Source organism: Globicephala melas, chromosome 1 (assembly GCF_963455315.2).
Source record: "Globicephala melas chromosome 1, mGloMel1.2, whole genome shotgun sequence".
NCBI lineage: Eukaryota > Metazoa > Chordata > Mammalia > Artiodactyla > Delphinidae > Globicephala > Globicephala melas.
The window spans coordinates 126,534,031-126,558,260 of record NC_083314.1 but is presented as its reverse complement, the minus strand read 5'-3'; the positions used below and the strand labels follow the sequence as shown (position 1 = coordinate 126,558,260).

Genomic DNA, 24,230 nt, shown 5'->3' with positions numbered 1-24,230 from the left:
GGACTTATGTTTCAAATGGGATCGTTGTAAAACATAATTACACCAGTTGCAGTTAAAAGAATGTAAATGTATTAAGTTAGCTACCCTAATATTCTGGTTCCTCCCTCCCTCCCTTCCTTTCTTCTTTCTTTCTTTTTTTTTGCTTCTCCCTTTACCTCTTTCCCTTTTCAGTCTTTTTCTTTTCTTTCTACTCTCCTTTCTCAACGGCTCTTTATTTTTCTTTGAAAAAAATTCAGGGGCAACAAAAAGAGTCCCACAAATGAAACCCATGGAAATATAATGCTGAAATGGATAGCTAGAAAAATTGTTATAGATCAAAAGATAAATCAGTTTCATAAAACTGCTATTTTGAAATTGGAACAATCTTGTACAATCAGGACTGATAAAATGGAGTAATCAGACGTTTCATATGTCCATAAATGTAAAATCATCTACTTGAACATTATATGCAATACATTCACACAAGAAAGCAAATACTGTAGCCTTATTTGAACAATATTGAACTCATAAATACTCATGATTTCACTCTGTCCAGGGGCCTAACAACTAGGAATGCTGCTTGATACAGAAAAACATAGTGAATACCTCCTCTATTTAAAAAGTCACTCAAGAAATTCTCTTCTAACATAAAGGCAAATACATATAGCTACTGAGCTATGACTGTACTTCTGTCACATCCTATGGGAAAAACACCAGACTCCACAAATTCGGAATCATGACAACACTTTGAACTAATTATTTGGTTCATCCATAGTTTATACCTCAATTTACCTCACATTTACCCTATAAACCTTACAAAGAGGAGGTATTTTTAACTCTAAGAAAGCGATCACTGTATAATATGCATTCTTGATCTGTTTCTTTCTCCCAAACAATGGTACTGATGGTTAACACTTTTGTGGTAGCACCACTATTTCTAGTAAGTAGATTATCATGGAGTGTGCCACTTTAAAGCTGCAATACACACAAAAAATATTTTGTAGTTTACTCACCAATTCCACAAAGAATATTTTTAGAAAGCAAATCAATAATAATCAAAGTTAAAATGCCATATGTGTTTAAGAAAAACCCTATATCAGTCAAAATAATGTAATAAATTATTACAGTGGGTAAATTTAATAGCATTATGCCATATTATTGCCATTTTATGGAAATATTGTACATTTATGCCTCCTCATCTAGGATTCACATTTCTAATTAAAACAGATTTATGGTGTACTTTGAGACTAAATTTTACTTACATTTTACTTATATTCATTTCTTTCAGGGCAAAATATTAGATATCTTAAATGTATACAATCTCTGTGAAATATCTTGTTTCTAACTATATTAGTAGGTGTTTTGTAGTTATTATGACTTGCAAAAGGGAACTATTTGCAGAAATCTCTCTAGGTATAGTGAAATTGGTAACTTTATTAAACCTGTAAAATGGCTTCCAAGGCTATGGTCTTTCTTTAGTAAAGAGTAACACCAACAAACTATTCTTGTAATATAATGCTTCTTAGAGTAACAGCATTTTCTTTCAAAAATGTAGTTTTTATTCTTTATAATAGAAATAATTTAATATCCATGATAAATTAATAATTAGTAGATTTTAAGATATCCTTCATCACTGGTGGCTGGTCTCCATTTGAACACATCTTACATATATCATATAAGAAGAAATAAAGCATGGTAATTTTTTTTTTTTTTCTTTTTGGCCTTGTTTGTTTGAGCTACCGGCTATAGAGAAAGATTTAACTGCAGAATTTGTTATTTCAGAGATTGATCTGCTGCATACCAGCATGAAATATTTGTTATAATATATTTTGGAGTTTTCTAAATACAATATGCATACCAAACTATCAACTGAGTGATGTTTTCAGAGGGAAAATAGGCAAAATACACCTATCCACAGGAACACTATATCTAGCATACCAACTTACCTGCCACAGAACCAAAAATTTTGAGTGCTTACCAACTCATGTAATATTAGGTAATTGGACTTCGTGTCCTTTCTGACAAACAATCTTAAAAATTTTGGCCTGGAACAGTGAAAGGAAAAGTTGCTGTATTGCTAGGCAATCCTTTGGATAGACTGTACTATCATTTTAAAGGGAATTATTTCTCATAGTGGATCTAATATTTAGCTACAACTAAAGAAATCATATGGTAGATTTACCTGTACTATGTTAGTTAAATTGTTTTTCATCACAAAACTGAGTCATCGTGGGGCAAAATTCTCAAAATGTGGGAAGAGATTTTTACAGCTTGATAACTCCTTTGTTCTTTAGAGATAAGATATAGTTTAACTTTATCATTGCGGTTTACTTTTGCTTTCAAATTGTAGAATTTGGCAAAAACACTTTTATTAGTTGGAGATGAAGAGAAAATTATTATTTCATGAAGGCACACCCATGCTGAACTTACAGGAAAGAGAAGCAGAGCTGCACAGCCAGTTATATTACAAGGCTCATTCCTGAAACCTGAATATCATGCGAGCAGAAAAATCTAGATATGTTATATTTTGAAGAAATGATCTGAAGGCAGTACTATTTGCTTTTTTATCAAAAAAGAAAAAAATGCATCTTTGTAAATGTGGATTGACTCTTACTGAAACAGGGAAATGAATGCTTGTATTGCAGCCTTAAAGAATCACATATTCACTGCAATATTCGTTTTTTGTAAACTACAGCCTGCAACCTAGCAGACCATGACTGAATGCTTTTGAAAAGTTGTAGATTACAAACATGAAATCACAATTAATATCCTCTAAAAGTAATTTCAGAGCTTTCACATCTTAAAAAAAGGACAATGTGTACTGCTTCACAAGGTAATGTAGCTAATCAAAAAAAGAGTAGAATTAAAGTATTTACATAATGAGCAATTCTACAGAAGGCGATCATCCCCATGTAAGCACTGCTGATTATATCCCACGCTGCTTTTAACAAACTGTACCAGATTGGATCCAGCCATCAGCACTTTCAGAGAATCCTTAAAAGCCTTTTATGGGTCTTTAAATTTATTGTAGAATGGCATTCTTCAGGTAGAATATGCTGGTGAAAGAGGACAGTGTCAACACAAGGTACCAGCAGGAGAAAAGAACGTCAGCGCTCCCGGTAATTCCATACTGGGCTGTACTTGGAGCTGGAAAGAAATGGAAAAGAATAAATCAAAATCTAATTTGTGTCTTTCAAGATCTTAACAATAATCAAAAGGCAGCCGGGTGTACTGGGGAGAACACTAGCATTGGAGTCAGACAGACTTAGGTTCACATCAGGTTCTGCTGTATGACAATGTGTGGCCTATTTGACTAACCTCTCTGAGCTTCACTTTTCTCAAGGGCAAAATAGAAATAATATAATCCACCTGGCAGGGCTGCAGTGAGAATTGGAGATGAAGCACATGTAGCACATTGCACTGGGCTGGACACACACTAAGTATTCAACAAATATCAGCTAACATTATTATTCCTATTATATTCATGCAGATGTCAACTCTAAGATACCTGTTTTTGTTTGTTTGTTTTGATGGCTGCTATTTCCTTGTCAAACTTCTCATTTTGTTCCTGTATTGTTTTCCTAATTTTGTTTTGTTGTCTGTCTGTTTTCTTATAATTAAGAGGATTATTCTGAATTCTTTGACAGTTCATAGATTTCCATTTATCTAGGGTAAGTTATTGGAGCTTTATTAGCTTCCTTTGGTGTTGTCATATTTACCGGATTTTCCATGATCCTTGATTCCTTACATTAGTATCTGTTCATTTGAGTAATGGGGTTACTCTTCATATTTTACAGGTTTGCTTTGGCAGAGACAGTTTTTCACCAGTCAGCTCAGTTTGGGTTTATGGGTGTGTTTGCTGGTAAATGTCTTTGAGCAGGTGGGTTCTGCTATTCGGGTCTATTTTGGGTAAGACACCCTTTTAAAGGAGATGAAAGATGCATTGGCCTCTGCCAGTGGGGAGTTTTCTTGACAGTACAATTGTTGATTCTGTGTGAGATTCAAGGGCTGAGACTACTACTCTTTAGTAAACATGGAGCAAAATCAACTATTTGATGTTTTTATTTGCATCACAAATGAGTTTTAAACAAGGAGAAGATGATGAAGAAAATAAGTCTATTGTTGAACAGATAGCTTTTCAAGTTTTGATATGTAAGAAGCCTAATTTAAAACCACAAAACTCCTTAAATTATTTTCTCTTGTTCAAGACCTAGAACGATGTTTTATTTTTTTTTAATATAAACAAATATTTAGTTGGTCTGTTACCTTCTCAGTGACAGCTATTTCAGAGTTGTTTTTGCTGTATTTTTAAGAATCTTGAGTGCAATAAAACTGGTATAATAATACAGGACTAATAATAAGCAAAGCACATAAAATGATTTCATAAATAAGAAATAGATCTTAAAAGCCAAGCACACAAAGCAAAGATAACATTTTTATATCATGACAATTTAAATAGTACATTAAGTGGGTAGAGTATAAAAGACTCTCAAAACTCCTTACTCATCCTTTAAAATGCATTTTTGGGGCAATCTTTCCTGAATTCCTTCTATTTCTCCAACAAGCTGAGCAGATTACCCTATTGTGTCATTAGGTCACAATATGTATTCCTTTTTATACAACTATCATACTGCATTGCAAATATTTTTGTACATATCTATTTCTCTCACCAGACTGTAAACTCTCCTAGGTCATGTTTTATTTATCTTAGTGTTTCCAGACACAATGTCTGGCAAGTTCTGGTACACAGTGGATATTCAAGAAATATCTGTTCAATGAACAATTCAATTAAATAAATAAATAGGTCAGAGTTAAAAGGAGTATGTCTCTCCTACAAAACAGAATCTCTTCTGAAGCAAGCCATTGTCTATAAGCTAGAGAATCTACCATATGCTTTCTTTCATTCATTCAGCAAATATTTATTAAACTAGGTACCAGGGACTGTACTAAGTACTGGAAATACAATATATAATAAGGTGGGTATGATCCTTTTGTTACTCAATTTCATATATCTCCATATATATTCCTTTTTATCATATACCTTAAATGCCATCTTTTTCTCCAATGTGCCTTTGTCTTCTACTCAGCCTCCTATTGTTTTAGACATGACAAATCTATATCATATTTAAAAATTAAATATTACTTTGTAATTAACAGTATATATATTTTTCCATGGATGTCTCAAATGGATGTATTTTTTAGTTTTTTGTGAATGCAATACTTCCATTAGTCCTAAAATAAAGTAGGAGCCTTTTGCAGCACTGTTACTTGCAATTATTGAATATTATCAAAAATGTACTGTAAAGTAGCTATTGACAATTAGTAGGCCCCAAAATAAACAGCAAAGTTAGTTAAGGGAATGTGAGGTCAGATATCTAATGCCAAGTCTTATATCATGTATCATCTTTAAGTATACATCGAGCATCGTTTTTTGGTCCTGGGAATTGAACACAAGCAAAGATAAATAAAACTCAATCTCCTCTCAGGAAAGTTTCATTCTAGTTGGAGATATAAATAAAAAGGCAAATATTGAACATTAGGATTTATATAATCACTATAAGGATAATGAATGAACATGGGAGGGCTCCCCAAAGACTCATGGCAGGTATGTAGTCCAGGCAGCAGACACAGTAACAATTATTTTTTATAAAATGCGGTGATATACACATATTAGTACATATATATATCTCACTTAAAAAAACTACAACATAGTAAAGTAGCCCATTGACTTAGGTATCTTATTATTATGTAATGTTTATCTCATTGACTGATATTTATTATGTGTTTTGGGGGGACTTGTAAACTGAGTGATTTAGAGTACAAGGCTAATGGTACTAAAGTTAGGGGTCTTAGTGCTATTTGGGCCACTTAGATTTGCTTGGCATGTTAAATCCCAATCAGCTATTTAAGAAATTATAGAAAATGTTAAGAAATTAAAGAAAATAACTGTTAGCTATTAGAAATTAGCTTTAAGAATCAATTCAAATATCATCTTTAAAAAGTGAAATGTCTTTATAAAACCATATGAGAAATTAACTTGGCATTATATTTAATATCATATTTACATATCTATCTTTCCGCATTAGACCAAGAATGTCTTCAAGACAAGATTTATTATATGTATATTTTATCACTGGTACAGAACACAGAGTCTAGTACTTAGTAAGTGTTCAATTAAGTATTTGTTGAATGATGATAAAGTTCACATCCATTTCCAATATTATCACCATAAACACATAAGGGGACACAATATCTTGACTTCTTTTTTCAGAAGAATACTTTCATGACCATATTTTATTCTTTCTTCTCTTTCTACTTTTAGACTCATTCTTACCTTCTAAGACCTGTACAGATTCAGAATACCTTCCTTCAGCATTTCAGCAGGACCAGGAAGAAAGATCATGAGGCAGATTATAGGGGAAGAGCATGTATCAAACTTTGTAGCATCATCCTCTTGCAGCAAAAGACAGCGAGTGTAGAGTAACCTGGGCCCCCATATATGGTCCTGAATTTGAAGACATCCAGCTATGTCTCTGGGATGGTCAGATCTGTTGTATGTTCCCTGCCATGTTTTTAGTTGCCTGTGAATATCATACTGCTACTCATTCTAAGTAGTAGTAGAAGGGAAAGGGCATGTGATCACAGGTGTAGTTGGGCTATAGTGAGGGTTTGGTTTCCTTCTGAGAGATATGAGAAGCCACAAGACAGTTTCATGCAGAGGAGGCTAGCTGAAATTTTAAAATATACTCTTGACTACTCTGTGGACAGTAGATTGTACTAGTGTAGGCAAGAGTAGAAGCCTACGTTAGCCCCAACCTTCAGGGGTTTCCATTGCCTGTGGAGGGAAGCCAAAGTTGTGTAGCTCAGTATTCAGGGACATCTATTATCTGGTTCTAGTCAACTTATCCAGACTCATACACACTGTTAGCTCCAGTCACATGAGCCATTTTCTAAACACATAGAGTGTTTTCATTATTCCCTGTCATTTGCTCATACTATATCCTTAAGCCTAAAAGGTGTTACTTCCTATTCTCCTTCTCCACCTATCAAAGTCCTATTCCTCCTTAAAGATCTAAAATACTACCTCCTCCATAAGGCCCCCCCAATCTCTCTAATAAGAATTGTTAGTCTCCTGCTTATACCCGATTTCATAAATATATCCTTTTTTACTTATAATAAATTATATATATGTATAATATATATGTAGAAAGATATTTATATCTTTCTCTTCCACTGGACTATAAGCATGTTGAAATTATGGAACATTCCTCCTTGTCATATGTGCATTTGTATCTTATATCAAATGTGTTTAACAGATGTATTTTGAATTGAATGTGGGAAAATATTCCTAAATATGATTTGTGTAATCCATGACCACTTTGATAAAATACCCTATTTCAATAGTTGTTCCTATGATTTCTTACTCTTAAGGCAAAGTGTGGAAGGAGGAAACTTCTGTTTCTTTCTTACTACCTATTTAATTGTCTTTGGTTTCCGAGGAGAAGAATGAAGAAAGGAGAAGACATTTAAATTGAGAAAGAAAGGAGAAAGAAAAGGGAAGGGAAAGGAGGAATAAAACAAAAGGGTGAAGATTTAAAACTAAGAGAGAGAATGAGAATACCCAGCCCTTGAGCAATGTGTTAGATGCTTTCAAGTTTGCCATTTTATTTAAGAAAAAGAAAGAGAAAGAATGAATGAAATGGGGTATGTCAGGGAGGCTACTTTGGTGTGGTTTACAGATCAGAATTTAAAACAAAGAACAGAAAAGTTTGGTTGTTATTCTTCCCACTTTCCTAGTAAAGCTAAAGGCACTCTAGTTTTAAAATATGATGTGCATAATACATGGACGGTAGATCCAGATTTGGTTCAAAGTCCAGCTCCACCTCTTTCTAAATAGACTAACCTAGGCACGTTTCTTAGCTGTGCTTAGTTCAGCATCCTCATGTGCAAATGAGGATTGGTAGTATCTCAAAAGTGATCATGAAGATTAAATGTGCTGATACATTTAAAGTACCCAGTACAATATTTAACACAAGATAAACACTCCCTCAAGTATTATCTAAACGCTATTCATTTGCTCATTCATTTAGCAAATTTAGTGTGTGCTATGTGGGAGGCATTCTCTGAGTCACTGAGCCAAATAGAAATGCCTCCTGTCCCCATAGAGCTTTCTCTTTAGCTTGAGATGTTTTCCCTGGAACAAGCCTATTTTACGTCATTCTTGATCTATACTTGGATAAATCAATGTATCTTTGGTCTTACAAAGCTGTCCTCCATTTTATCTTACAAAAATATTTATTCTCTTCATTACCTTGGCTTCTTTCAGAGGACTTTAATTTAATGCCAATTACTGCTAGATAACTGGCCAGTTTCTTCTGGTTTGCAGGCTCCTTGAAAGCAGGGAGTATGACCTCTTCCATTTCTTCTTTTCCTCTGTCTCTTCCCAAGAGGAACAGTATGGTGCATGACCTTGGGTGTGGTTTCAGGGCTGATCTAATGCCAAGTTTGGTTTCAGAGGGGCTCTCAGGCATGAAGCAGAAGTGTGTGGGCTATGTGTGGGGTCCAGGCCTTTGGGATTTCTCCCCGTTGCCAACAGGAAGATCCAATCTGCGCTTTAATACATATCTTACATCTTGTCTAATTATGATTATCACTTCCAATTACTTACAGCTGCTGCATATTATTTTCAGTCTTGGCAGTTTTCCCTTGTATTGCTCCAGTTTTTATTTTTAGGCAAAAGCAAATGTAACTGTGAAATATTTAGTTTGGTATAATACCAATTACTTGCCTAGGCAATTTCCTTAAATTACTGAAGCTTTAACTAAACTAGCTTTGAGTCATATTTTTAAGATTCTTGTTGCAATCTTAGGTAGAGTTATTTAGCCACATTAACTTTGCTTCCATAAGAAAAACCTGTCCTCAACTTACATTTTACTAAGGAAGCTTATACCTTAATGGGAAGTGAACTATTTACACCTAAATTAGATTTCAAATAAAAGAAAGTGATTAACGTGGATTCAAAATAGAGTGTATATTAGTCTACTGAGAAATTATGCACCATGGATTCAACCCAAAACACAGTGCAACTCTGTTTCATTACATACTGTGGGAGGAGTTTGCTTGAAAGATAGTTTAATCCTCTCTTTAGCAATGTCCACCACCCCTTAACACCATCAGCTGGTGTCAGGGATAACACATCAGAGGCTAAGATCACACCCAGATTTTTTGCATCATTTAATTCTGCCTAAATACTGGGTGGAGATTAGGGGAAGAGAGGAGCACCAGAATGGGATATGCTTTACAACTGCATGTACAACTTTTGATTATGGTGTCTGGATGAATCATGCAAGCCTTAGCACAGGCGACATCATCTTATTGTTCCTTTCTGCACTATTTCTTATGCAATAAAATGGTCCACGCCCTAAGATGGGATGTTCTGCATTAAAGACACAGCACAAACCATGTCTTCTCAGGAACCATCCCACACCTATGGAACAGTGATTTCCAGGGGGGAGGGTTTTGTTTGTGTCATTACTGCATGTTCCTATACTATAGACCCTCTAAGATCTTCTGCCTCCCCTGGGATTGGAATTGAGGAATGCCTGAGTAGCATAGCTGTCATGTGGTAGGGCTACCAATGTATAGATTTTTAGTTGTTTTTACTCAACACACCTTTATTGTGCCATACATTGTTTCCTGAAATACAGAGAAATAAACATAATATAGTCCACTTTTCAAGCAGCTCTCAGTCCTTCAGAGTAAGGCTTAATTTGTGAGCCTCTACAACAGCTAGCTCCACTCGTATTTAGGGAAAGATTTGGGTAGCTGGCTTCGAATTCCTGCCAGTCAGTCTTTTTTTTATCTTCTTTAGAAGGAATCAGGCTAACAAGTGCACATTTGTGCGCTTTTCGAAAATTAGAGGCCTAAGTTTATAGAAAATCTGTATTTCGATACTTATCCTAACATTTTAGATTTTTACTTTTTCATTTGGTCAAAAACTGAATGCCGATCTTTAGAAAGTTCTGACATTTTTTACAAACTGATCCTTCACAAGCATAAAAGTGTACAATAATTTTCACAAAAAGTACCTCCATTTTGTGTTATAAACAATGAGCAGAATGGCCAGAGAAATCACACCATTCCTTTCTCTTTTTGACTCATGGAATTTCCCTGCGAGCTTGTTCTTAGTAACTACTAAGGTATTTCTCTGGCAAACCACCATCCTTGAATCCTTTTCTACTTGCTAAATAGCCATTTTGCCAAAGTTCACAGTATATAATCCTATTTACTCAGCATAAACTACATTAGGAATTTTAAACATATGTTTGTCTCTGTTATTACCTATATTCAGAAATCTGCCTATTTGTAGATAAATACTTTTTTTCTGCAAATAACCAGATGAAACTCTCCAAGGCTATTACCTCTAATTTGAGTGAAAGAGAATAGGTAAGCAATCACCCAAATGGAAAGAAATTCTGCTGCCTTTTTTTCTGTCCTTCACAATCATTGAAAAAAAATTTCACTCTGTATTATTCATCAGCATCTTCTAAATGTGTTAGATATTTTTATTTTTTGCAAGTCAGAAGTGATGTACATGAATCTATAGTAGCTCTGTTTTGAAGTATGTTGGCAACAGAGGTAATTTTGTAGAACCCGAAATGGTTCTTTGAACTCGGGCAAAGTCCAGTTTTTCATTCCAGGTTGGTTTGCAAATGGGTTCTTTATAAGTGTCATTACATATTTTGTGTGTATGTGTGTGTATATGTGTTTTAAAAGCTGCCTTTGTTGTGTGAAATATATACACAAACATACAATACAAATTGCCTTGACTATATAGATTTTAGTTTGGCCCTTTAAGGCATCATCTAGCTGAAGAAAGAAGGTTTTACAGAAATAAAAATAGAAACTCAGCTGTGTTCTTAAGGTCACTGATAGTCACTGACATTAGCTATATCATTACTGTGACATTGCTAGTGTGGTAAAAATGGGTGAAATTGCAAACTGGTAAACATTTTTGCAAGTGGAAGGAGTTTGTAAGATTATATATGTGTGGCTGTGTGGATGTGAAATTATTTAAGTTTTTATGTAAGTGTTTAAACTTGAAGCTGTAATGATCAAATTTTCTTGTTTACTAAACTTTGTTCTTTTTATCTTTTGCGTTAGGCAAGTTACCCCAAACCAGCTTCTTTTCTGTTATTCTGTAACATTGTTCTCTCAGCATTAAGGATAAAGAATTTCATATGGCATATAGATTATTTTTTTCCAGTTTTTGGAATATTCCATTTACCTTCCAATTTTTTTCTTAGCTTTTCAAATGCAATAAAGACCAGTGATTACCTGGCTCTGTAGTTCTGATTTACTTAAATTGTTCCACTTGTTATGCTCCAGATTCATTCTCAGTTATTCTCAATGATTCTCTAATCATTGCCATTATATTCTGGCTATTTAAAACACCTTAATAAAATCCAGATGCCTTTGTATGGAATTCAAAACCCTCTTTAAACTTTCCCAAAGTTACCTTTCCAGTCCTATTGCTGGCTGCTCTCTGACACAGCAGGCACGCTAGGCAGGAAGGCTCTCCATTCTCAGGGCACACCCAGGCCTTTGCTGTATTTGCAGATTTGCTCACACTCTGCCTTCATTTGGGATGGGCTTCTGCATCGCTACATGTTGGAATAGTACCCATCTTTCAATGCTCATCTCAAATGCAACCTGCTCACAAAGTTAGAACGTGTCAGAACTCTAAGGGATACTGGGGATCGTTTAATGCAAACCTTCACTTTGTAGATGAGGAGATGAGGCTGGTAGAGATTGAATGATGTGCTTAAGTCAGAGGCAAAAATAAGACTAGAACTCAAGTATGCTGAATCTCTATGCTTCTACTCCTATGTGGTATTATTAAATTACTGAATTACCACCTAACTCTAGTTGGAATTCATCTGCCAGTTCCTCTTTTGTCCCATAGCCATTTACTTTTACTTATACTTTATCACTCTGGTGTTCATCTCCTTCAATAGAGTCTAAGTTTCTTGAAAACAATGGTAATATTTAATCTACTTTTGTATCACTCACAGGATTTAATCAAGTGATTGGCACTGTCAAAATACTTATTATAGAGAATTATAAATGAATTATTTTAACTTCTGCAGTTTAATGAGGTTTTACTATAAAGCTCAAGAAAAAGGTAATATCATCAATCAATAATTCAGGATTTGGAAACATTGACTACCATTGCAAAGGAAGGTCGGTTCTAGTTTAGAGAAAAGAAGAAACTTGTATTCTTTGATGTCTCTGAAGACATCATACCATAAACATACAGAGTTAAATACACACACACACACACACACACACACACACCCTCCAAGAGAACTGTTAAAGAATCCCTCTTGTCTGTGACGTCTACTTGAATTTGTTAGTTATGGATGGAGACTATATTTATAACAATCAAGCACACCATGTACTAGCTTAGCCCCTCTGTGCCTCAGTTTTCTCCAGCTGAACAAAGGGGATAAAAGTATCTTCCTCATAGTGTTGTTGTGATAGGTAAATGAGCCAACTAGGTAAAGTGCTGAATACAGTGCTAATTTAAGTGTTCATTAAATGGTAGCTTTTAAAATACATTGGTATTTATACAAGACATACCAACGGAAGCCCCTACCTTGGTCCAAGAAGAAATATCCAAGTTGTTGGAATAAAGTCTTGTGTGCCTCAAAGTCCTATACATTTGAAACAGTAACAACCATACCAAGAATATGCTCCATTTAAAGCACAGCTCTAAAGGTACAGAGCAGAAAATTCACTCATTAAACAAATAATACTTGATTACCTATTAATACTTATTGAGCACTTCTATGCCCATTGTACTGTTCTGTGTGCTGGGGTACAGTCTTCGTATATTGGTATAATTCCTCACAGTCCTCTAAGTAGATCACAATACTCTGAACAAACTCTATCCTTTACCCCGCTGGGCTGCAATCCTTGTTTCTTCTATTTGGCATCACCCTCTTCCACTTCCTCCCAATTTTCCAGCCTCTGTATGAAATAATTTTCCTTCTCCTTAAGAACTTAGTTCCAGGGTTACCTCTGTGATAACTTACTTGACCCTTTAACCATTAATTCTTCCTCCCTTGAGACTCCTTTGCATTTCAAACTCCTCTCTCCTGACCTTGCTCACAGACTTGCCACCTCACCTAGACTGAGTTCCTAAAGGGCAGGGATCATGTTTTGTTCATCTTTCTTTGCTTCTCTTTTTCTCTTCCCCAGAGGCTAACACAGTGACTGCTCCTAATAAGAGCTTCATAAATAGCTGTTCTTTTTATCTTCATGAGATAAATTTGCCAAGTATGTTTCACTCACCTTTTGTGTCTTGCCTTACATCGTCTCATTACCTTTTTGTTTTAGCTGGTGCTATGACCACCAGCTGTGTGCAGGGCAAAGGATTCTGAGATGCGTTCCACCTGGCTCCTCAGAGGATCCCCAGTGGGATGGAGCCCAGTGACCCACAGCAGGGACCAGCTCAATAACACATTCTTGGACTGGCTTTTCCTCCTTCCCTGTTTAACTTGTTCCAATCTCCCACCACTCTTTCTTGAAATTACTTTCCACAGTAATCACTTATAAGTGAGCTGCTCATTTTGGCAGGACCCAGACAAAGATAACACTCTTCTATGAAGAAGAGAAGAGTAGCAGGTTATTAATACTGTGCAATTTCACATTCCCCCACAGAGCATGGTGCTTTGCACATAATAGGTGTGCAATAAATTAATTTTGGATAAATAAGTCAATTGAAAGTCAACAATTATCCTATCTCTTTGCTTCCAGTTTTCTTGGCTCACGGTAATTCAGTTGCATCACTTTTTTGAGGTTGGCATTAACTATCTTATTAGGCACATACCCTTAATAATGAAAAAGGGGCCTTAAAATCTTAATTAAATCTGATATTTTTTTCCTTATAGATTTTATCCCAGGAATATTATCCACTGTTTTATGCTACCATCATTTTGGTTTCTGCTACAACAGCAACATTGCCTAATGAAAGTTCTGTCTCCTATTATATTTCTTAAATATTTTAAAGCACTTATGGTCCTTATATTTTTATTATGATTTCAGCTATAAAATACTCCTCTCCCTACAACATCAAAATGCTCTTTTCTCAAGCCTCCAGCTTGCCTTACATTTTCTACCTAAAGTGATCCAACTTCTAATATGGGAAAATGGTATATACAACTGCTATGAAAGGAGCCTGAGGACATGCACACAAAAATCACATGCTAGAGAATTCTAGTCCAAAGGACAGTCCAGCAAAGGATGAAAAGAAAAAAGATGACTGCATTTGCATAGTGATTCTAGCAATGAACATATTCTGCAATCTGGATTCATGTTTATTTTAAAGTATGATTAGTAATTTTCTTTCTGGAAAATATAGACAATATGCTGCTCATAACTTTTCTGGACACTAATCAAGATATTGAAAAAAGAAGGGTGGGGATTTTTTCAACTATTACATCAGAACACCTCACCTCTGCCTCACTTTTATAGATATTGCAAATTTGGCCACTTACATTACTGTTTGAAAGAGTTTTTGACTGAAACTTAAATAAGGCTTCCTGGGACTACATTGATAAGTTATTCAGTCTATCAGCTGATAAGTTTATATCCACAGTCCCTTTGATCACAAAACACTAGGAGAAGCCTTGTCATTTCTTAAGACAAGACTTTGTTGAGATTCCTCTACTTTAGCAGTATTTTCAGTTATCCTTAACCTAAATATATGCACTTGAACCTCAAACTGGAAAATTAATCTTAGATAAGTCAGAAAATGAATAACTGACTTTTGTAACAGTAATCACATTATTTATTCAACAAGCCTACTGAGCACCTTCTTTGTGACAGTCATTGTGCTCAGGGTTGAATACACAAGGATAAACAGGACCTAATCTGGGCTTTGAGGAACTTACAGTCAAGTAGAAACAAAACATTCTACTCTAGAAGAAAAGGGATGATTTTCACCAAATCAAATATTAGAATTCTAGGGTTAAAGGAACTTTGAGATTCTATTAGCCTTTGTCAAACTATAATCAAATCAGAAATCTAGTTAGAGAAAGACATTTTAGGGTTATGCCATTTTAAAGCCAGAAGAATCTGAGGCCTAGAGAGGAAAGACCTACGTAGAGAATTAATGCAAGTCTCTAGACTTTGAGTTTGGTGTCCTTTCCAGAACACTGCACTGCCCACATTAATTTATTTAGCATCTTGTTTCACATTTTTATAGCTCTCACTTGCTTATTAATATTGAATGTATCAAATACAACCTTAAAATGTTTCTAAATAGAAAGTGATAAAAATAATTTTATAGTCTAGTAAACTATACAACAGTGACACACCACTTTAGTCATGTCAATCAATAAGATACAGAATGAGTTTTTCTATATACACGCTAACTATGATACAATTATTTTGAAATATCAAATGTTTGAAATAATTTCTAAGATCTGTAGTCAATGTATGTTTTATTTGCATCTCTCATTAGGTGCTCAACTTGGACTTTTTTCATCCATCCAGCATATGAACCTCATAATAGTTCTTTTCTTTTTTCTTTTGCCTTGAATTAACACATTTTATTGGCAAAAATGAATCACTTGACCACACGTAACTTCAAAGTGGGTGGAGAAGTGCCATCTTCCCAAGCTCTCAGAAGAAGGATAATCAAAATATTTGTTTGATAGCCCTAATGATTACAGCAGTGCATCCTTATGGTCAACAAATATTTGGTTCACTCTTCTTGTCACATGCAAAACATTCTTGCTCTTCTTGTGAGCAGCTATTAGTCAAAAGAGATAGTTGCTCCATGCATCTTCTTCCCCCCCCCAGTTTTATTGAGAAATAATTGATGTACATCACTGCATATGTTTAAGGTGTACAGCATGATGGTTTGATTTACATATATTGTAAAATGATTATCACAGTAGATTCAGCTAACATCCATCTTCTCATATAGATACAATTAAAAGAAAAGCAGGAAGAAAAGAATAAAACTCCTTCTCCTTGTAAGGAGAATTCTTAGGATTGCCTCTCTCAACAACTTTCACATATGTCATACAGCAGTGTTAGCTATAGTCATCATGTTGTACATTACATCCCTAGTACTTATTTATCTTATAACTAACCACCTTTCTCCAGTTCCTCTTCTACCCACCCTCTGCCTCTGATAGCCATAAGAGTCTGATCTCTTTTTCTATGAGTTTAGTTTTTTTCTTTCTTTTTTTTCTTTTCTTTTCTTCTTCTTCTTCTTTTTTTTTTTGGTAGATTCCATATATAAGTGAGATCATACAGTATTTGTCTTCCTCTGACTTATTTCACTTATCATAACACCTTCCAGGTCCATCTATGTTGTCACAAATGACAAAATTTACTCAGTTTTAAAGTCTGAATAAATTCCATTGTATGTATATATACCACAACTTCTTTATTTGTTCATTCATTGCTGGACACTTAGGTTGTCTCCATGTCTTGGCTATTGTAAACGATGCTGCTCTGAACATGGGGATGTAGATATCTTTCTGAGTTAATGCTCTCATTATCTTTAAATATATTCCCAGAAGTGGAATTGGTGGGTCATAAGGTCATTTTTTTAAATATTTTGAGGATCCTCCAAAGTATTTTCCATAGTGACTGTACCAATTTACAATCCCACTAACAGTGTACAAGGGTTCCCTTTTTACCACATCCATGCCAGCATTTGTTATCTCTTATCTTTTTGATGATGGTCTAACAGGTGTAAGGTGATTATCATTGTGGTTTAAAATTGCATTTCCCTAATGACTGGTGATGTTGAGCATCTTTTCATGTATCTTTTGGCCTTTCAAATATCTTCTTTGGAGAAGTGTCTATTCAGGTCCTTTGCCCATTTTTAAAGTGGGTTACTTATTTATTTATAACTTTTAAACTAGATTTGTGAGGTATGTACCACTCTTACCATATTGCAGAATCTAACTATGACTATATATTTACCATTACCAGTGAGATTTATGCTACCTTTTTGTGTTTTTATGGTGTTAATTAACATTCTTTTACTTCCACTCAGAGAACTCCCTTTAGCATTTCTTGTAAAGCAGGCCCAGGGGTAATAAACTCCCTCAGCTTTTGTTTGTTCGGAAAAGTCTCTATCCCTCCTTCATTTCTGAACGACAGCTTCACCAGGTATAGAATTCTTGGTTGACAATTATTTTCTTTCAATATTTTGAATATGTCATCCCATTCTCTCCTGGTCTGAAAGGTTTCTGTTGAGATATCTGCCAATAATCTTATGGAGATTCCCTTGTATATAATTTCTCTCTTTTCTCTTACTGCTCTTAAAAGTCTTTCATTGTCTTTGACTTATGAAAATTTAATTATAATATATCTCAGTGTAGCTCTAGTTGGCTTCAATCTATTTGGGATCTTTTGGGCCTCACTGATCTGGAGAGCCTGATGGATCTGGGTCCATTTCTCTTTCCAGATTTTGGAAGTTTTCAGCCATTATTGCTTTATACTTTCTGTCCCTTTTTCAATTTCCCATAATGTGAATATTGTTTCTTTTCATTGTGTCTCATAATTCCCATAGGCTTCCTTCACTATTTTTTTTTTCATCCTTTTTTCTTTCTGCTCCTTTGGTTAATTTCCAATGTCCTGTCCTCCATTTCTGATTCTTTCCTGTGCATGGTTGTGTCTACTTTTGAAACTCTCTATTGAATTCTTCAGTTCAGCTATTGTAGTTTTCAACTCTAAGATACCTGTTTTTGTTTGTTTGTTTTGATGGCTGCTATTTCCTTGTCAAACTTCTCATTTTGTTCCTGTATTGTTTTCCTAATTTTGTTTTGTTGTCTGTCTGTTTTCTTATAATTAAGAGGATTATTCTGAATTCTTTGACAGTTCATAGATTTCCATTTATCTAGGGTAAGTTATTGGAGCTTTATTAGCTTCCTTTGGTGTTGTCATATTTACCGGATTTTCCATGATCCTTGATTCCTTACATTAGTATCTGTTCATTTGAGTAATGGGGTTACTCTTCATATTTTACAGGTTTGCTTTGGCAGAGACAGTTTTTCACCAGTCAGCTCAGTTTGGGTTTATGGGTGTGTTTGCTGGTAAATGTCTTTGAGCAGGTGGGTTCTGCTATTCGGGTCTATTTTGGGTGAGACACCCTTTGAGCTTTGAGGATTGGGATTGGGGAGCATGCCACTGGCTGAGAACAGATGGATAGGACTGCTGGTTTGATCTCCTACCCAAGAGAGGCTATAGGATGGGCTCTGAAGTTGCCTGAATTCTCTGGTCAAGCTTACTAGATGGTCAGGACTGGGTACTCTATTTAGTAATAGATGGGACTATGAATTAGCTTTCCTGTCCTGGCCTATACAACTTGTTGTTTGGGGGCCTGAATCAGGCCTGAGTATGCACTGAATTCCCTGGGCAGATAAGACCACCTGTTTTGCTCTACACATAGGCGAAGCCATGGGCTGTGCTCTCTGTTCAAGTGCCACTGTGCATAGGACTATTGGATGGGCTCTGCAGCTTCCTGTGTGCTCTGGTTAGGTTCCCTGGTCAGGCAGGTTAAAAGCTGTCTTCAGTGATGAGCAGGGTAATAAATTAGATTTCCTGCCCAGGCTCAGCAGGAAAAGCAGTTCTAAAAACCTGTAAGCTCTTTGTTGTCTTAGCTCAAGCTGACCCACACCCCAAGTCCCCCAGCTGGACAGGGCCACTGGCTTTGCTTTGCAAACTATAGGCTCTGCCTGCCATTCTCTTGGCTTGAACACTGCTGGTCCACACAGCTTTCAGGTGTTTTCATCAACCCTTCTGGTCAGACACAGCCAAAGACACAGTGAGTGGGGCTATGGCTAGATTATGTCTTGATTCATCAGATTCTCAAAGGTACACATAAAATCAGAAAATTATTTAGAACATCTCTGCATAAAATGCAGGGTTTTGGTTTTTTTCTTCAAGTGAAGGACAAGCTTCAGTTTCTTATTTGTGCTTGGGGTCAGGACATGAAAACTTGAAAAATGGAAAAGGGGTTAAAGGAACCATAGATTATTAGAGAACAAAGCTTAATTTAAAGACAATTAATGTGTTCTTTTGGTTTTATTGCAATAACATTTCTCCACCTTCCTAGTATACCGATAGCTAAGAGTAATTGCTAAAGAAATCAGAAAGCCACTTTAAAAATACGTGTTCTAATATACATTTTCCATTTCACACTAAATTTAGTTATGATCACAATTAATAAGAAAATTTAACATCATCCTGGTGGTCAAAATGATTTCCAAATTTCCATGTAAGTTTATGTGTAGAATTTAAGGAAAGCAACCATAATGTCATTTCCTTTCCTGTGTATACTTAGAAACATGTCTTATTATAATAAGGTTTGGGCTACATAATTGCACTTGGGTGTACTTTTATTAATCTTAAAATTAGAAAAGACAGATGATTATTTTCTCCTTTCACCAAAAGTGAAAAGATATTAAATGTTAATATCTCATTGTTACACTTTTTTTTCCCTGAAGATAAAGGGAAATAAAAAGAATGCAATAAGCACTGTGCATGTTCCTAGTAATCTTACCAGAAACTCCTCCTATATTAAACTATTCTTGTCTATCCTATTTAAACTATTCTTCTGATATTCTTCACATATGACCAAGATGATCCTTTGCTAAGTTTAAGCATTATGGCAGCTACCAGCTTAGGAAGAGTAATAGAGCAGCTTTTTCCACATGTGTGAATCAGAAGCAAGAAACTCACCAATAATACAAATAGAATTTTTCATTAAGCAGCATGCCTGTTTATTACAGAGCAACAATAATAAATTTTTTGGATTTCAATTTAACATTGAAAACAAATCTCAATTCCCCCATCTCTTTGATGCAGCTGGCTGCACTGTGCATAATGTCTGGTATACAATGGCAGTGTCTATTGTTACAGAACTGGCTTATTTGTGCATTGAAAGCTTCATTCAAATTTGTATGGTTCAGAATGTTCAATGAAATACACAAATTGACTAGTTCAATATTTCTCAATTTGTCATAGTGGTTTTTATGTGAATGCTTTCCTTATTTATGGCAACCATAATGCCATTTTTATTTCATAGGGAACAAGGCGACAAGTCCCGTGAAGTCTCACAGTCTAGTGTGAAAGGCAGGGCCCTAGGTCAAGCTCAAAGTCACTTTTAGGACCATGAAAACCACCTCAGACTAGATCTGGGCTTAGCAGCTATAGAAAAATAACCCATGGAAAGCCTTATTTTATTGTTTGCTGACAATGAAATGAAATATAATAAGGACATATTATAAAAAGGATTTTGTAAGTGAAAGGGAGTGATTGAGAAGATGCAAGGTGAGTGTTGGAAAAGATACTGAAACTTAAACGATGTTGGGAGGAAGGAGTCATTCATCCAGGGAGACCCCATGATTGAAAACATCAGCAGAAGCACAAACATACTCAGTTTGTAGCCCTGCAAATACATGTCTTCACATTGGACATTTTGAGTCATTTTCTATTCCTAAGTATGTTTACTAAATTATATGAATCTAGTAATTCCAATTATCCTTTGAATATCCATCCTAAAATGCATTTTACACCATTGAATTGCATTTGGTTTTGTTTTTAAGTTACAGAAAAGAAATCTTGAGTCAGTAAATATGGTTTGATCTCCAGGTCACTGAATCATGAAAGAAATAGATTCAAAAAGCTATTTTAAAATAAAGGAAAATGATAAAACCCTGGAAGAAAAAGTTGAACGTCACTATTCCTTAGGTGCTAATTAGAGACATGCTTAATCGCATGTTGTTCGTTTGAAGATATTACCTCTTCATCACTTCACTGGTATGTAGAGATCATTGGTCCTTTTCCAGCTGGTTACACATGATGCTGGGAAAACTAGACTCTTCTACTTGACATAGATAACTTACTATTTTAATTCCTGAGGTGACGTATTTCCAGTGTTAAATACAGACCAGAATAACAATTGCATTATAATTATCAAACATTTGAGCAAGGCAAGTAAAGGACTGCCCAGAGTACTCTTTCTTTTTTTTTTTTTTTTAACATTTTTTCACTTCATTTTGTTCTCTGATTACATAAATATTACCCCTCCTTTTCTTTTGCAAAGTAAATTGCTTTCAGAAAATTTTTAGTATAAATAATTAAGACCTTCAACAAAATACTGTGAAGTGCTGTGAACCTCAATTTTCTATCTGTAGGATGGGGTTATTAATACCCATGGGTCATTATGAGTGTTAGAGGAGATAACTACTTGTCATGTATAAATCAGTTTATAAAGGCAATTTTGTTCCAGGGCATAATTCTCAGATGCTGATAATTGGATCTTTAAAGAAAAAAAAAAATCCCTCTTAAATTGGTTGTCATTTGTTAAACAAAGAATGGTATGTCTTCAGGTGACCAATCACCTCAATCATGGCTGTAAGGTGAATTGTAATGGCTCCAAACTAACTTATTCGGGTAAAATAAAATTCTACTCACTTGGAGGCTCAGTTTTATCTATTAGTAATTGGCTTGGTAAGATATCTGACTTCTAAAAGTGTCTTTTATCATTCATTCATGCAGGCATTTATGGATCCATATAAGAAATATTTTTTTATTATCCACACGGAACAGAATTGGCTGGGTGTCACAGGTACCCCCCTTCCCCATCTCCCAAGATTTCTATTCCCTGGTTGATCAAGCAACACTAATCTTGGTACTACTGTGAAAGAATTTTGCAGATGTAATTAAAGTCCCAAGTTAGTTGGCCTTAAAATATGGAGATGGTCTGGGTGGGCCTAACCTAGTCTCATGAGTCCCATTAAAAATAGGAACTTTCTGCACTGGTGGCAGAAGAGGAGGTCAGAGACTAAAACCTTGAGGGAGATTTGACTTGATGTTGCTGGTTTGAGGATAGAGGGGCCCACGCGTTTAGAAATGCAAGTGATCTTTAGAAGCAGAGAGTAGCCTTTGTCCAACTGTCAACAAGGAAATGAGACCTCAGTCCCATAATCACAAGGAACTGGATCCTGACAACAACCTGAATAAACCTGAAAGTGACTTCTTCCCTGGAGCCTTATAGACACCTTGATTTCAGCCTGGTGAGATCATACATAGAGAACCCAGTTGAGCCATGTTGCACTTCAGGAGTACAGAACTGAACTGTGAGCTAATAAATTTGTGTTGCTTTTTTAAAACCACTACGTTCATGGAAATTGTTTCATAGCAACAGAAAAAGAAAGCAATCATTGATCTCCTTTCATGCTATGACACATCACATAAACTACTGAAAATGATGCAAGGGTTAAAGAGGCAAAAGTTAGAAATGGAAAACCAAAAGACATGTCAAGGTGAAATGACTGAGTGTTAAATAAGCAGCACATATAATAAGTGCTCTTAGTTCCAAGAAAGGTGTTTCACAGTGGGCTGGACTGTTTTGAGTTCTTCCTGGAGTAGGGGGGCACAAAAAGCATGGGAAGGTTTGGCAGGGCAGAATTTCTCTTATAGTTTCAAATAAATCTCTCTTTGATCCTATTTGTCTATCTTTAATTCAAGTTTTTGTCTAGATGACATTCTATAATCCTGTGCTATGTCTGTTCTCCATGTTTCTTACACAGCTTTCCTCAGCTTTGCAAACAATAAAAACAAAGCCTCCAATCAGAGACTCCAGGGGTCAGTACCACTGTTCCATTGAGTTGAAAGGAAATAATCATAAGCCACTTATAAATCCAAGATTACTCCAATTCCATGCAGAGCCCTGAATGAGATAATATGTGCATATATGTAATCTCTATCCAGAGTACAAGAAAGCTTGACCAGAAGCCCTGAGTGTACACTTTTTAAATATAAATGCCTTAATCTGAACACTTATCAATGAATAACTAATCCTAGTAAGCACATCACCATGCTCATTTTCTAACTCCTTTGTGGTCAAATAATGAATACAGATGATACAGAAAATAGGCACCATGGCAAATTTGGACAAATAGAATTTAGAGGCAGTGAGAGAAAGCTTAGTCAAGCATAATGGGCACAAAACAAAAAATAAAAACCAGGACAAAAACCATCAAACATTCCTCAGAGGCTCAGAGGCTCATGATTTCATAAGAGTCTGCCTCTAGAGTCCTTTGGCTTAGTGCGACCTCCTCCTTTTCTAGCAATCACACTCTGACAGCTAAAAGATGTTTGGACTATAACACTCACTATTTACAGTAGCTATTGATGCTGCTAGAATACATACATACATACATACATAAATCAATAAATCAGTAAATAAATATGTAGAAGATAAAGAGTAAAGCCCTGGGTTCATCTTACTTCCCCAAGGTTGCAATCTAATTGTGTTTCCAGTGGGGAAATAGGCACACACACAGTCTCATAAAAAACATTTTTTTTACATACAAAAAGTAAAGCCAACGTACTTTTTTTCTTGTACCATCTCTCCATTTAAACTGCTATTTGCTACTTATCATGCATGAATAGAAGAATGGATGGAATGAACAAAGCATGGATTTTTGTTGTTCCTGTCATGTAAAGTTACAGCAAATAAATTGCACAGAGGAAAGAATAAATGTAGAAATAACCTAAACCTTTTTATGTAGATGAAGTGAAAAAGTGGCCTCCTTTAGAATTGCTTCTTTAGATTATAATAGCAATTTATGTTAAAAGTGACTATGACAAATCAGCCCATAATTTATTTTAAGAAGTCAAACTAGCAAGATCAAGTGTACTGGAGGTGGTATTTCATCTTATCATATTAAAACAGTCCCAAATGTAAAAGATAATCTCAACTGCTGTGTTCTGTAAGCAAGCAGAAAATTATGTTAATCTGATTTCCTTACTATGCATTTGCTATCTCTTTAAAGCTTACTAAATCATATCCAGATTTGTAAACACAAAAGCACTGGATCCAAGATACATTTGCTTTTCAAACACTCAGAATGAAAAAAGGTATTTTGCAAGGTGTAATTGAAAAATTCCTATCTGTTTTCAAAAGCTAACAAATCAACGGTTGTGTGAGATTAAAAAAAAAATACAAAACATCACCTCTTAACTTGTTATGGGCTTAATTGCTTCCTCATAATGGACTGTGACAATGTGATTGCAATAAGAATAGCACCTGCCTTGAAAATCACATATCAAAGAGATGCCAGGGAGGAGCAGGAAACCCACACAGCAGCCATGTTGAAGTTCTTCATCTACTCCTTAGTTTGCTCCATTTCTTACCCATCTCCTTTAAG

At 35.3% G+C, this 24,230-nt stretch overlaps 1 protein-coding gene across 2 annotated transcripts in view; it reads right to left on the bottom strand.

The window, feature by feature from the left end:
• Window positions 1-210: 210 nt before the first annotated feature.
• The window catches only part of NEGR1 (neuronal growth regulator 1), a 909,340-nt gene continuing 885,320 nt past the window's right edge, over window positions 211-24,230 (bottom strand). For both annotated transcript variants that reach the window (XM_060304301.1, XM_030865953.3), the window contains exon 7: window positions 211-3,126. In XM_060304301.1, the coding sequence (XP_060160284.1) occupies window positions 3,002-3,126 (125 nt within the window). In that variant the 3' untranslated portion in view covers window positions 211-3,001. The remainder of the gene's footprint in view (window positions 3,127-24,230) is intronic.